The 15,403-nt window shown below is 40.2% G+C and overlaps 3 protein-coding genes across 3 annotated transcripts; all 3 read left to right on the top strand.

Moving 5' to 3' along the window:
* Positions 1-2,845: 2,845 nt before the first annotated feature.
* On the top strand, positions 2,846-4,559 carry LOC148156042 (tripartite motif-containing protein 16-like). Its single transcript, XM_088011086.1, has 2 exons — positions 2,846-4,289; positions 4,375-4,559. The coding sequence occupies exons 1-2, from the start codon at positions 2,908-2,910 to the stop codon at positions 4,475-4,477; spliced, it is 1,485 nt and encodes a 494-aa protein (XP_087867212.1). The 5' UTR covers positions 2,846-2,907; the 3' UTR covers positions 4,478-4,559.
* Positions 4,560-7,816: 3,257 nt separating this feature from the next.
* LOC106926729 (tripartite motif-containing protein 16-like) lies at positions 7,817-12,177 on the top strand. Its single transcript, XM_088011083.1, has one exon. It carries the CDS (start codon positions 7,847-7,849, stop codon positions 9,335-9,337), a length of 1,491 nt encoding a protein of 496 aa, XP_087867209.1. The 5' UTR covers positions 7,817-7,846; the 3' UTR covers positions 9,338-12,177.
* Positions 12,122-13,993, top strand: LOC148156041 (nuclear factor 7, ovary-like). Its single transcript, XM_088011084.1, has 2 exons — positions 12,122-12,258; positions 12,336-13,993. Exon 2 carries the CDS (start codon positions 12,341-12,343, stop codon positions 13,730-13,732), a length of 1,392 nt encoding a protein of 463 aa, XP_087867210.1. The 5' UTR covers positions 12,122-12,258; positions 12,336-12,340; the 3' UTR covers positions 13,733-13,993.
* The last annotated feature ends 1,410 nt before the right edge of the window (positions 13,994-15,403 follow it).

The following is a 15,403-nucleotide window of genomic DNA, read 5'->3' as shown; positions in this document are numbered from 1 at the left end:
AGGTGAATTGAATATTATGATGTATATCAACATTAAAGTAACATAATTTTAAATATTTCAGGTGTACAAGGCTATGTACCTGAAGTTCCTACCAAAAAGAACATAAATAACATAAAATAAACATAAAATATATGTGAAACAGTTATATATAACTTATACCATAATAAATACTTAAAAACCATAACCTTATACAGAAGAACTTTAAATGTTTTAATTCTTGTTTCCTTATTTACATGTTAATGTATTTTTTTAACTATATATTCATTAACATGGTCCTTAATGCCAAAATTCAAAGATTTCACATTTATACATAATGAGATAACACCAATACATTTATTACTACAATAAGTGTCAAAACTGTTTGAGTTTTAGCTTTTTCGGTTTTTGTGTTTTGAAAGATTACGTTGATCAGTTATTTAGTATTTATCACGTTATGATATGAAAATGTAAGCAGCATGATGAGGACTGTTTAAAAATATTTAACCTGCAGTGAATGTTGTGTTGAGATCCTTAGTTATAGTTATTTTAATACTGAGCAGATGGTCAGTTTACATGGTGGATGCATGGCAGGTTGGGAAGAAGAATCCGGAGAGTCGTTCCATCGTGTGCAGTAGATAAAATAAGACGTGTAAACCCTGAACCAAGTGGGATTTATATGGGCTTTGCAGATGGATGTGATGAGGCAGAAGTGGATCGGGCATGGACACATTTTTTAAATGTATGAGTGACCTGGAAATTTAATTGTTGAAAACACAAAAAGTCAGAAAACATTTGATTGTATGACATAAATTGTTCTCTACTAATACATTTAATTGCCATTCATAGAGTATTTATTGTTTTCTTTGTAGATCTATCAAATTCTTAACATTAATCATTATTTAAAAAGCATAACTCTTCAGTCGACTTTAAATGGAGCTTCTAAAAACTATGAATGCAGATTCCAGCTTCAGTTGTGAATGCATGAGAAGTTGTTTGCATTTCTAAATAAACGTGTACAAAAAGTAGCTTCTAGTCTCTTTGTATCATCAATATATACTGCTCAAAAAAATAAAGGGAACATTTCACTTTAATTTTGTGTGTGGCTCCAAATCCAGGCCTCCATTGGGTAATAAATTTGATTTCCATTGATGATTTTTGTGTGATTTTCTTGTGAGCACATTCAACTTTGTACAGAACAAAGTATTCAATGATAATATTTCATTCATTCAGATCTAGGATGTGTTATTTGAGTGTTCCCTTTATTTTTTTGAGCAGTGTATGTTCTCTGTTGGGTTCCAGGATGGGGGGATTAGTTGGCTTCCTTTTCAGTTCTTCGGCAGTCCACCAGAGGGAGCCATTGGGTCACTCTGGTGGGGAGGGTGTGCCTGCAGGCTCTCAACTACCAACACCTGAGAGGAATCATCATTGTCAGCCAGAGGAGCATATCAGCAGCAGACAGCCAACACTACCCTGCCAGAGCGTCTCAGTGTGTTTGGTCTAAGACTTCTGGGTTTTTTGATCCGAGTTTGTTCAGGGTCTCACCCAGTTCTTGTGACTCTCCTTTAGGAATCCTTCGAGGCCCTTGGGGTTGGTTTCCTCTCGTCCACCAGTCCTAAAGAAACCTTTTTCGTGACGCCTCTGCTGATCGTCTGTGGAGACATATCTGACCTGCCCACCCTCCATCGGTTACTCATGTAAGAACAGAGCTCACGGCCATTAGTCTCCTTTTTCACCCCCTGTGGAACCATCTAACCTCTCTTCCCTTGTCTGCAGATGCACCCGGACTCCGACCTGCTGACCCCCCTAGCCGTGTATCTTTGTTTGATTTTACAATAAACAACCTTTTCTTACATCCATCTCTCTGTGTGTTTCTGCATGTGGGCAAAAAGCATTAGACTCATCATGACCTTCTCTCTAGTCCATTTGACGTGAAGTCAGAAAATGTTCAAACCAATAACTTCATTTATTTCATTGTAATTGTCTTGAGGTGAAGATTGAGGTCAGGGGGAAAAAGTTTCTGACACATTATTCTGTGAAAACATGCTGGTGTCTCTCAGTCATCCAGGAAATTGTCAATAAAACAAGAACTTGGTAGTGAAAACATAACATCCAGAAGGCTTTCTCAGTTCAAACATGATCTGGAATGTGTAGAACTAAAAGTCCATGAGGCTTAGTTTATTATGTTAATGAGTCTGAAATAATGCAAGAATACAACAATAATAGATTATTTTTTTGTCCATTATAAGAATTAGTCTTAATAGAAAAGTGTAAGAAAAAAAGAGGAATTATAACTTTGTCTTACGTAAAGAGAACGTCTACGCATAAAAAATCTATAAAAAATGTGGGACGTCACATTTGACAGCTGTGCACATGATGGTGTTTTTACTGACCTGTTGGTGACGAGGCTCCGACTTGGAAGACCAGAACTTTCTCTGTGGTGGAGACTGACGAGGGCAGCCAACAAAACATCTGGATTTAGGCAAACTGCCTCAAAGTTTCCATGTGTTGTTATACAGGAGACATCTGGAGAAACAAACAAACAAGAAACGATAATTTTACACAATACAGAGAAGAAAATAAGTATTTGAACATCCGGCGACTTTGTAAGTTCTCCAACTTAGAAATCATGGAGGGTTTGAAATTTTCACCTCAGGTTCATGTCCACAGTGAGAGACACAATCTGGAAATCAAGGAGTGCATGTGCATAAATGGTAATATTTAATCATGTTCCTTGATAATATTTCTTTACAATCATGTTTACTGACTTTTAACATCTGGACTTTGAGGCTGGGCGTAACCAAGATAAGCTGTGGGTTAAACCTGATTGGCTGCAGCCTCTCTGCACTGAAACATGAGACTTGGACTCAATTAAACAGTTTCTGTTACCAGGAAGAGAAACTCAGACAGTCACTGTGACTGAGAGCAGAAATGGAGCAGAATCAGTTCGACCGAGAGACTTTCTCCTGTTCCATCTGTCTGGATCTACTGACGGATCCGGTGGCGACTCCCTGTGGACACAGCTACTGTATGACCTGCATTAAAGGTCACTGGGATGGAGAGGATCAGAAAGGAATCCACAGCTGCCCTCAGTGCAGAGAGACATTCATACCAAGGCCTGTTTTGAAGAAAAACACCATGCTAGCAGCTTTAGTGGAGCAGCTGAAGAAGACTGGACTCCAAGCTGCTCCTGCTGACCACTGTTATGCTGGACCTGAAGATGTGGCCTGTGATTCCTGCACTGGAAGAAAACTGAAAGCCATCAAGTCCTGTTTAGTCTGTCTGGCCTCTTTCTGTGAGAAACACCTTCATCCTCATTATGATTCAGCTGCATTTAAGAAACACAAGCTGGTGGAGCCGTCCAAGAACCTCCAGGAGAACATCTGCTGTAAGCATGATGAGGTGATGAAGATGTTCTGCCGCACTGATCAGAAGTGTATCTGCCTCATCTGTTTAATGGATGAACATAGAGACCATGAAACAGTGTCAGCTGCAGCAGAAAGGACTGAGAGGCAGAGAGAGCTGGAGGAGAGACGAGGAAACATCCAGCAGAGAATCCAGGACCAGGAGAAAGATGTGAAGCTGCTTCAGCAGGAGGTGGAGGCCATCAATCGCTCTGCTGATAAAACAGTGGAGGACAGTGAGAAGATCTTCACCCAGCTGATCCGTCTCCTCCGGAAAAGAAGCTCTGAGGTGAAGCAGCAGATCAGATCCCAGCAGGAAACTGAAGTGAGTCGAGTCAAAGATGTTCAGGAGAAGCTGGAGCAGGAGATCACTGAGCTGAAGAGGAAAGACGCTGAGCTGGAGCAGCTCTCACACACAGAGGATCACAACCAGTTTCTCCTCAACTACCCCTCACTGCCAGCACTCAGTGAGTCGACACACTCATCCAGCATCAACATCCGTCCTCTGAGACACTTTGAGGACGTGACAGCAGCTGTGTCAGAGCTCAGAGACAAACTACAGGACGTCCTGAGAGACTCATGGACAAACATCTCACTGATGGTCACTGAGGTGGATGTTCTACTGTCAGAACCAGAACCAGAACCAAAGAGCAGAGCTGGATTCTTAAGATATTCATGTGAAATCACTCTGGATCCAAACACAGCATTCAGACAGCTGGGACTATCAGAGGGGAACAGGAAGGTGACATGGATGGATCAGAATCAGTTTTATTCTAGTCATCCAGACAGATTCACTGATTATTATCAGGTTCTGAGTAAAGAGAGTCTGACTGGACGTTGTTACTGGGAGGTGGAGAGGAGAGGATCAGTTTGTGTATCAGTCGCATTCAAGAGTATCAGCAGAGAAGGATGTGGGAATGAATGTGGTTTTGGAAATAATGATAAATCTTGGGCTTTATATTCTTCTGTATTCAGTTATGGATTTGGACACAACAACATTTCAACCTCCGTCTCAGGTCCAGTTCCCTCCAGAGTCGGAGTGTACCTGGATCACACAGCAGGTATTCTGTCCTTCTACAGCGTCTCTGAAACCATGACTCTCCTCCACAGAGTCCAGACCAGATTCACTGAACCGATACTGGCTGGAGTTTATATTTATCCTGGATCCTCAGCAGAGTTCAGTAAACCTAAAAAATGTTATCAGTGAGAATTATTGAATTACAGTCCTGAAAAAATAAATAAAATGTTCCAGACTATTTCTAAGTTTTGGAAACCAGCTGACAGTTGTTTTATTTTAGTTTGAATGAATTTGTTTGAAATTAAAATATATATTTTTAAGTGTTGAAGATTATTCATATGGCATAAAATGTGTGTTTGCCTTTGAGTTGAACAGTTAAATTAGATTTTAATAACAGAAAATGGATTTTAGTAAATTGGTGAAATGTTTCAGCAACAGAAAACTGATCAGTTTGATGCAGAATCCAAAAACATGTTGAGATTTCTTTTTGAATGTGCACGTATCTTTAAATATGATCCTGAAGATCAGAGACCAAACGAATCATTACAAAATATATAGTTAAAGGAAAATTGGAAAATGTATGTGAATGTATTAATGTGAATCTGTAGCTTTAAATTGATTGGTGAATTGTTTTGATTTGTCCTTTTGGTGCTGCCACAGTTGGTGGGACCTGGTGCTGCTCACTGAGGTGGAAGCTGTGTGGCTGTTTGGGATCAGCAGAAGGACACAAGGACATGATTGGACAAAGAAATGTTCATGATTTCAGGAATTAAGAGACAGAGTTTGGGGAAGAAGACGGCGGTCGTTCTTTTTATTTTTGTTTCATATTCAGGCTCCTCTAAGAACAAAGGAGAAGCGGAGACACATCAGAAGAAAAACCATCGTTTGTTGTAATTGTCCAGTCCCAGCTGAGACGTGGAACCCTGACCCACACCTTCACCTTCAGCAGGACAAAGAAGGAAGCAGACGTGTCCCCCCTTCAGAGACACCCACACGACTACAGCACCAATCTGTGGTGCCGACTGATGAACAGGACCGCTTATGAGGGGAACCAAGTCAGCTGTATGTGCACAGCTGCCCTCTGCTCCACACAGCTCAGGTCTTCACCCAGGGAACATCACTGATGAGGAACAGATGTGTCTCCATGGCCTGAGTGTCCATCCACGGCGCAGCTTCTCAGCAGGAAGAAACAACAAGTGGAGTAAAAGGGATTATTCTAATCCACTTTGGACTGGAGCCGCCACACAGAGACTTTGGGGAGCTATGAACCGTTCACCGATGGCTGACTGCTACTTCCTGTGTGGATATGTGGCCTGTTAGCTGAGATTGGAGACCACATTGAGATCAACAGGTACGGCCGACTGCGACCCATCAACAGCAGGCCTGAGCTGGCCAACGGCGCCGTGAGAGAGCTGACTGAGCTGAGGAACCGTGTTGTACTGGACTTCCTCACAGCCTCTCGGGGAGGAGTTTGAAAATCATGGGCTCAGCGAGCTGCACGTTTGTTCCTGATGAAACAGGAACCGGTGGAAATATTTCTGACGCTCTACATGAGCTGGAGGAACTTAAACACTACGTGGAAAGTGGAACGCATGGATCACATCCTTTAGATTTTCTTTCATGGCTCATTTCTGGATCCTGGTGGAACCAGCTGTTGAAGCTTGGAGCTCCTGTTCTGGGTTTTCTGATCCTTTTTTCACAAGTTGCATCATTCCATGCCTTCGTAGCCTGATGCTTAAGACGTTTAACATGCTGTGGTCAGCTATCAGCGGGTCAGACCAACATCTGACACACGTGAGGACGACTTGCTCAATATGGATGAAGACGCGCTGAAAGGACAATTATATGACGATGTTCTGTAATCAATAAACAGATTAAATCATTTGCTGATTGATTCCTACACTGAGAATATGAAAACAAATGGTGTTAATGATAAAAAAAGAAAAATATCATTTGGTTTCCTGATGTTTCTTTTATATCTCATATTTTTCCTTTATGCATTTTATTGTTTGTTTCCTTTTTCCTTTTGTTCTTTTTCTTTACTTTTAATAGTTACACACATGTAAAATGATAAAGATGAGGGAGAGTGTGAGGATTTTTGTGTTATAATCTTTACATTTATATTACTTTAGATTATTAATCTTACCTTAGCAGTCTTATATTACCATAGATAATTGTGGTCTTCATTTAGAAGTGTTGGCCCTTCACTGTCTGTGTTAAAACCTCAGACTGCTGTGTTTAAAACTTTCTCACACTGATAACAGCCCTCCAACCTGGAGAAATCGCTCCCAAGCGAAAAGACGAGATGACCTTGTGTGATGAACTTATTGATAACTTGTCCCTTGTTTCTATCTCTGCCTTCTCTGAAAATAAAAGACGAGCTCAAACTGAAGTTTTTCAGAAGGCGCGGTGGGCAGCGCGCTGCAGCGGTCCTCTGCGTCTGCTGTTTTCATCAAAGCTGTCAGAGTTGGTGGTGGATGGTGGTGAGGAGATGACGCTGATGCCCAGGTTATGAAGAGAATGGTGGATTTAATAAAGGTAATGCACATGGTACATAGTCCATGACAGGCAGCACGGCAAGAGGCAAGCGCACAGCTAAAATGCCGGTAGCAACGGTCTAACAGGACTAACAAGCGAGCTACACAATCCAGGACTTGGCATTTCTACTGGAGAGAGTAGCAAACGCAAAGACGTACTTGTAAATGACAATCTTAGACAAGGACCCGAGGAGGAACACAGAAAACAGGTGGGATTAAATACACTGGGAGGGTAATCATGGGGAATGAGACACACCTGGGAGACAATCAGCAGGGAAGACGCAGAGACATGACTCACAGGGAACAGGATAACACAAAAAATACAAAAATAAACACACTGAAACACAGATCATAACAAAAGCTTGGTAAAAACTCACAAAGTTGTCTGTGGTTCCTTTTACTTAGGTTGTCGAAAAATACCTATGATAGAGGAAAATAAGTTTTTGAACATCCTGCAACTTTGTAAGTTCTTCCACTTAGAAATCATGGAGGGTTTGAAATTTTCACCTCAGGTTCATGTCCACAGTGAGAGACATAATCTAAAAAAATCTGGAAATCCAGGAGTGCATGTGCATAAATGGTAATATTTAATTATGTTCTTTAACAATATTTATTTACAATCATGTTTCCTTTATTCAGTATTTTTCTCATGAACAGTTGGGCCCATTTGTTTCCATTATTGTCTTTTTTACCTAAGATAAACTTCATGGTCTGATAAAACTTTGGGTGTAAACTGGGCAGGATTATTTTTTTGATCTGAACTTTGAGGCTGGGCGTAACCAAGATAAGCTGTGGGTAAAACTTGATTGGCTGCAGCCTCTCTGCACTGAAACATGAGACATAAATCAGGACAAACCAGTTTCTGTTTTGAAGAAGAGAAACTCAGACAGTCACTGTGACTGTGAGCAGAAATGGAGCAGAATCAGTTCGACCGAGAGACTTTCTCCTGTTCCATCTGTCTGGATCTACTGAAGGATCCGGTGACGATTCCCTGTGGACACAGCTACTGTATGACCTGCATTAAAGGTCACTGGGATGGAGAGGATCAGAAACGAATCCACAGCTGCCCTCAGTGCAGGGAGACATTCATACCAAGGCCTGTTTGGAAGAAAAACACCATGCTAGCAGCTTTAGTGGAGCAGCTGAAGAAGACTGGACTCCAAGCTGCTCCTGCTGACCACTGTTATGCTGGACCTGAAGATGTGGCCTGTGATTCCTGCACTGGAAGAAAACTGAAAGCCATCAAGTCCTGTTTAGTCTGTCTGGCCTCTTTCTGTGAGAAACACCTTCAGCCTCATTATGATTCAGCTGCATTTAAGAAACACAAGCTGGTGGAGCCGTCCAAGAACCTCCAGGAGAACATCTGCTGTAAGCATGATGAGGTGATGAAGATGTTCTGCCGCACTGATCAGAAGTGTATCTGTCTCATCTGTTTAATGGATGAACATAAAGGCCATGAAACAGTGTCAGCTGCAGCAGAAAGGACTGAGAGGCAGAGAGAGCTGGAGGAGAGACGAGGAAACATCCAGCAGAGAATCCAGGACCAGGAGAAAGATGTGAAGCTGCTTCAGCAGGAGGTGGAGGCCATCAATCGCTCTGCTGATAAAACAGTGGAGGACAGTGAGAAGATCTTCACCCAGCTGATCCGTCTCCTCCAGAAAAGAAGCTCTGAGGTGAAGCAGCAGATCAGATCCCAGCAGGAAACTGAAGTGAGTCGAGTCAAAGATGTTCAGGAGAAGCTGGAGCAGGAGATCACTGAGCTGAAGAGGAAAGACGCTGAGCTGGAGCAGCTCTCACACACAGAGGATCACAACCAGTTTCTCCTCAACTACCCCTCACTGCCAGCACTCAGTGAGTCGACACACTCATCCAGCATCAACATCCGTCCTCTGAGACACTTTGAGGATGTGACAGCAGCTGTGTCAGAGCTCAGAGACAAACTACAGGACATCCTGAGAGACTCAAGGACAAACATCTCACTGAAGGTCACTGAGGTGGATGTTCTACTGTCAGAACCAGAACCAGAACCAGAACCAAAGAGCAGAGCTGGATTCTTAAGATATTCATGTGAAATCACTCTGGATCCAAACACAGCAAACACATGGCTGAGACTATCAGAGGGGAACAGGAAGGTGACATGGATGAATCAGGTTCAGTTTTATTCTCGTCATCCAGACAGATTCACTGGATGGTTTCAGGTTCTGAGTAGAGAGAGTCTGACTGGACGTTGTTACTGGGAGGTGGAGTGGAGAGGGAGAGTTTATGTATCAGTCGCATACAAGAGTATCAGCAGAGCAGGAGGTGGGGATGAATGTGGTTTTGGATATAATCAGGGCCGTGCAGAGACCACTAAAAGGGCAGGTGCTCAAAAAAAAAAAAGGGCTCATCTAACCGCATTCTAGGATAGATTATTAACAAAGCCTCTCAGCTTTCAGAATTTAATAAACAATGATAAATTACAAAATTGTGAAATATACAATCAAAGCTAAGGTAAATCTCTATACAGAGCATACAACTATGCATATGTAAGATATTTTATTAGTAGTTTCTTTCTGCAGGTCTATTTTGTTATAGGAATGTATTGCAATATCCAAACCCGCAATTTAGCAAGATATGTAAATCAGAGCTGGTGGTTTAGTTCTGATTTACATATTTTGTCTTTACAGAATTACACTATTAAAAATATAAACAAGGGCACAATGCAACCTTTTACTGGACTGTAATCTATAAAAAAAAAGAGCTGCATGTTTGCTGCAGTGGAGATGAAGACGGTCCATTCAGGAAAGCAGAGCTGCATCAAACTTTAAGGTGGTTCTGCAGAAATAAAGAAAAAAACAAAAGCAAAAATTAAATTGTTAATGCATATCACTATGGGAAAAGCCTACTGAGTTTTGCTTAAAACTTTTTTAAACATTTAAATCCACATTTGTCTCATGAAGGGATTTTTTTTGCAAAACAAACTTATTTGTGCATGTCAGAAATCTTTTCTTGATATTCTAAGTTTTTGTTTGAGTCAAAGTTTTGCTTATGATTCTCACATGACGTCATGGGCAGGACCCAAAACGGCAACAAGATTTCTGATGTGTGAAAATAAAGTTTATGTTTGGCAAATAACTTTTTAAGTTCACAAGACCAAAATTAGTTATTAATTTAAAAAAAGTTTTTTAAACAAAATAATTTGTTTTAAAAAAAGAAATCATTACAATTCCAAAAGTTTTGATTACAATTTTATTTTACTTAATTGAGGTTAGTTTATTTTTTCCCATTGAATAATTGGGGAAAAAATTTAACTACATACTCTGCGAACCAGACCCCAAAACTTAAAATCTGGGTTGAGTTTTTTCCCCTTCATTCATGACACACATTATATCTATCATGGTAATTCAGGGTGAGTTATTTTTAATTCTAAATGAATATCCTTGTTGGACTATTATTTAAGTGCTATTCTCTTTCAAGACACATTTACTTAACGCCAGAATAAATGCAATGTACATTATGCAGCAAAGGAAATTAGAAGATCAGACATATATCCATTATGGAGATGATAAGTTTTGGACGGGCGATGTGCCTCGTACACAGGGAAGAAGCTTTTCAGTTATCTAGCTTCTAGCAAAGTCGTAGCTAGCAGCTAGCTAATAGCACAACAACAACAGCCTAATGTCTGTATGATAAAATACTGAATGATAGATAAGAACAGTTTCTCCTCACCTGGCTGTCTCCTCCCCTCAGTAGTTCTTCAGAGAAAGGCAGACTAGAGGCCTGTCAGTGTCTGTTGTATTTCATTACCTCTCTGCTTAAACCGCTGAAGCAGAAACGATACTTTCAACGTTTTCCGTCATCTGACAAGCAGCAAGTCTGCTCCACTTTATTCACTAAAAAAGTTTTTTTTATATATATAATTCACCAAAAACTGATCTGTAATCTGGAACGTTCGCTATGCTGAGCTCCAGTTAGCCGCCTTATCTGACTGCGCGAGAGGCAACTGCGTCATGCGTCACGGGCAAAAGGTCAAAGGTAACAAGGTGACCGGAAGGCTTATTATGTTGTACAAAAAAAAAAAATAAATAAAATAATTTTAGTACATGGTATTATGTGTCAGAAAAGGGCTTTGAAAATAATAATTCAAAAAAAAAAAAAAAAAATTGACCAAAAGGGCACTTTGGGGCAAGGAGCAAAAAGGGCAGGTGCTCAAGCACCCCCAGCCTCCCCCTCTGCACGTGCCTGCTGAAAAGCATTTATTTATTGGTGTCTTTCCATCCTGAAATTAATAATAATAATAAATAAATAAATAATTTAATATCTTAGCTTTTCTTCAGGTTAAAGCAAACTACTGTTACAAGTAAACTTTCTAAACTACAAACATTTAATTGTTAGGGATGCTCAAAAAGGACATATTGGACTGATCTGGACTAACTGGTGTTATTGCAGATTTGCCAATAGTTTATTTTGTAATTTTTTTTTATCCGATTACTCGATTAATCGTAAGATTACTCGATTACTAAAATATTCATTTACAACAGCCCTAGTTTATACTTGTAACCAATCATTTTACAATAAAATATCACATCAACAGGGCTTTCTTTGTGTCAAAGGTACATTTTTATCAGAACGGGCAAAAATCACCTGTGGGTAAGGTGGTTCACAATAACCTAATCGAGGTGAACCACCTTTCTGTGCATGATTGCTTATTGTTTTGCTCATTATATGCTGGGATATTCTTTTGCAATTTATTGGCTTAGTTATATTTATGATTCCAGAGATACAGTAATTGTTTTGCATTTTATTGATAATTTAATTATTGATAAATGATTACAGATGAATTCTTAATAATGAATTTTAATTCTCACCATTTTTATTGGTGGGCTGGTTGATTGGTTTTACGAATGACTGCATAACTTGCTGGGTTGGTGAACTAGTTTTTATTGTTTTGGTTTACATTTACTGTATTTTCAGTCACATTAAAAAATATATTAGTAAATTATTTCTTAATCTGAACCCAATTCCTTAATAGAAAGAAAACGTTTCCTTCACATCAAGCTTAATCTTCTCCAGTACTGTTGTGTTTTCTAAAACTGCAGATTCACAGAAAATCCGCCAGAGGGCACTACATCTTTGCTTCCGGAATGGAATTGAAACGGGACCCTTGGGAAAAAAAGGAAATAGTTAGGAGAGAAAAAAACTATTCGGGAAAACACCCAGGATCACCTTTGTCACAGACTCGTGGAAAACTGAAACCAAACAAGGGGAAGAGAGTGAAAAGTGAGGAACCAGACTCTGGAACGCAGACTGCTGCAGGAGGAAAAACAAGGAAATCAAAGTGAAAGTAAGAGAATCAAGTTTCTGCAGGAGGGAAACTGACTTCCTGGTTTTAACATTCTGTTTGTTTTCAATCTCACTCAGACAAAATGGCTTCCAGTTTAGAGGAGGATCTCTGCTGTCCGATCTGTCAGGACGTCTTTAACAATCCGGTTATTGTGTCATGTAGCCACAGCTTCTGTAAGGAGTGTCTGGAGAACTGGTGGAGAGAGAAACCAGCAAGAGAGTGTCCAGTTTGTAAGATGATATCGTTCATCAAAGATCCTCCCTGTAATCTGGCTCTGAAGAATCTGTGTGAGTCTTTGTTACAGCAGAGAAACCAAAATGCTTCAGAGGGTCTCTGCTCTCTGCACTCTGAGAAACTCAAACTCTTCTGTCTGGACCATCAGCAGCCAGTGTGTCTCGTCTGCAGAGACTCAGAAAAACACACCGAGCACAGATTCAGACCCATCGATGAAGCTGCTCAGCAACACAGGAAGAAACTTCAGGAAACTCTGGAGCCTTTAGAGGAGAAGCTGGAGCTCAGGAAGAAAGTTCAGGAGGAGTTTGATCAGACAGCAGAACACCTGGAGGTCCAGGCCCGACACACAGAGAGGCAGATTAGGGAGCAGTTTAAGCAGCTTCATCAGTTTCTAGCAGAGGAAGAGGAGGCCAGGCTGGCTGCACTGAGGGAGGAAGAGGAGCAGAAGAGAGGGATGATGAAGGAGAAGATGGAGGCTCTGAGCAGAGAGATAGCAGCTCTTTCAGACACAGTCAGAGCCACAGAGGAGGAGCTGAGAGCTGCAGACGTCTCATTCCTGCACAACTACAAGGCTGCAGTGGAAAGAGTCCAGCGCTGCCCCCTGCTGGAGGATCCACAGCTGCCCTCAGGAGCTCTGATAGACCAGGCCAAACATCTGGGCAACCTGGCCTTCAACATCTGGAGCAACATGGAGACCATGGTGACCTACACTCCTCTGGTTCTGGACCCAAACACGGCTGGTCCATTAATTCACCTTTCTGAAGATCTGACCAGCATGAGGGCAGGAGAGGATCAGCAGCTTCCTGATAATCCAGAGAGATTTGACAATTATTACTGTGGTTCTGTTCTGAGTTCTGAGGGTTTTAACTCAGGGAACAACAGCTGGGATGTTGATGTTGGAGACAGTGAATACTGGTTACTTGGTGTGTTAGAAGAGTCTGTAGAGAGGAAGGGAGACATAGAGTCTGGATTGTGGTTTTTAGTGTTCCATGAAGGTAAATACTCAGCAGATTCTCCATCAGCTCTTCCCACTCATCTCTCAGACCAGAAGAAAGTCCAGAGGATCAGAGTGAATCTGGACTGGGACAGAGGAAAACTGTCCTTCTCTGATCTGGATACTAACACACACATACACACCTTCACACACACCTTCACTGGCAAGATGGTTCCATACTTTGACACTTTGTATAAAGTAAAGATCCAACCGATGAAGATCTCAGTGATCAAACAGCAGCTCTGATGATTTCAGCATGAAGAACAAATTAATTCTTATTGATCAGATGATTGATTGGTTTTATGGTTGATAGTTTGCTGAGTTGGTGAATTTAATATATTTTAACTCAGTTTTTAATCAGGAAAATGGAAATGTCTGATTATCTTTGTGTTTTCCACTGTAATGTTTTGAACATTGTAGTTATTATTTAAAACAACTTGATGTAAACAAATGACTGGCAGATTGTGGTAACCATAATGGGAAGCTTAATAAATGTATTAATAGCTAGTAAGAGTGTGTTTTGTTTTTCTTCACCACCAAAATCTTGCAGCTAGTTCATCAACATTTGCTGTTTCTGTTTTATTTACGACTGCAAAATTAAAACTATTTTACTATCACAGAATACGTCCAACCGGCTGCACTGCACTGCTTGACTGGTGAACAAAATAAAGAAACACAAAAATCCCAGATGAGCAAAAACATACATTTATTATTTCATCTTCACCCTCTGGTCAGATATCCAAAAAATAACGTACTTCATTTTGTTTGCTACATTATTATTTGTCCAAATGAACTGCTTCTAATCCAAACCTGAAGTCATTTTAAGTTTTTCTTCTATTAGGAAGAATTTTATGCAAACTAAAGTGTCAGCTGCTTCATGGGAATTGTTAATTATATTTCACAAATATCTCTTGTTAATCTGAAACAGAAAAAATAAAATCAATAAAAACAGATAAAGTTATAGGCCATCGGTGTAAATCCCGGTGAGGTCAGGACCACTGTTAGTCTCATACAGTTCCTTATTTGGAAATGGGACCATTACACTCCGGAAGTAAAGGGGCTGCTATTTCCAATATTATCCACGGCCTTTTGTTTTTAATTTCTTTTGAAATCTATGATATATCTTCATTTTGAAGAAGGATTCTCACTTTCAGTGTGTTTTTGAACTTCTCTCTTTTATTTACTTCAGCTCAGCTCAAAGTTTTTAACAAATTCTGTATTTTTCGGCGTACTTTTTTGGGGGTAGTACTTTTTTGATAGATTTTTATTTTTGAAATTATTCATCAGATCTGGTTGACATTTTCTGGTTGTCTTCTAGAGGTGTCCCTCTGTCACTGAGAAGTGAGAGGACTTACTGGAAACAGAGAGTTTTCAAGCAATGAACATGACAATTTTCAGGGACAAAAGTAAAAACATGTTTTTTAACAGGCTTTTATTTTGGAATTGAAAATCAGATCTGGTTTTGTTCCAAATCTGGTTTGGAACAAAACCAGATTTTCTGGTTTTGTTCCAAAGGTGTTCCTCTTCCACCCAGAAGTGAGAGAAGTAGCTGGAAACAGAGTTTTTCAGCATTGCATAATGTCCCCAATTATTTCTGATACATCATTTCTTTTTGCAATTGCAACGGCTGGCTCAAACATGGACTGGATGCACACTTTTATTGTGAAAGCAGCATATAAATGGGTGTACCATAATGTCTTCCACGTGAATGTCTTGGAATATAATATTTAAATTATATTTAGCAATATAACTCTTACTTTAATATGAAGATTTTGAAACGAGAGGGAGCGGCTGAGCGCTAGCATTAGCTGACAGCTCAGTATGGGAGGCGAGAGCAGAGGAGCAAACAAAAAAAGATGCCTTTATTTCTTATCATCTTCAATGTAGAGCCTTTAAAAACACAAAATACTATCTGAA

The sequence above is a fragment of the Poecilia mexicana genome, unplaced genomic scaffold, assembly GCF_051168715.1.
Source record: "Poecilia mexicana isolate PSO_F unplaced genomic scaffold, ASM5116871v1 scaffold_12, whole genome shotgun sequence".
Classification (NCBI taxonomy): Eukaryota; Metazoa; Chordata; class Actinopteri; order Cyprinodontiformes; family Poeciliidae; genus Poecilia; species Poecilia mexicana.
The sequence above is the reverse complement of the archived record's forward strand: the minus strand, read 5'-3'. Positions and strand labels throughout refer to the sequence as shown.

Coding starts and splice junctions, on each gene's coding strand:
- LOC148156042 (XM_088011086.1), top strand. CDS start 2,908: ATGGAGCAGAATCAGTTCGACCGAGAGACTTTCTCCTGTTCCATCTGT. Junction 4,290..4,374: donor AAGAGTATCAGCAGAGAAGG/ATGTGGGAATGA, acceptor TTTGGACACAAC/AACATTTCAACCTCCGTCTC.
- LOC106926729 (XM_088011083.1), top strand. CDS start 7,847: ATGGAGCAGAATCAGTTCGACCGAGAGACTTTCTCCTGTTCCATCTGT.
- LOC148156041 (XM_088011084.1), top strand. CDS start 12,341: ATGGCTTCCAGTTTAGAGGAGGATCTCTGCTGTCCGATCTGTCAGGAC.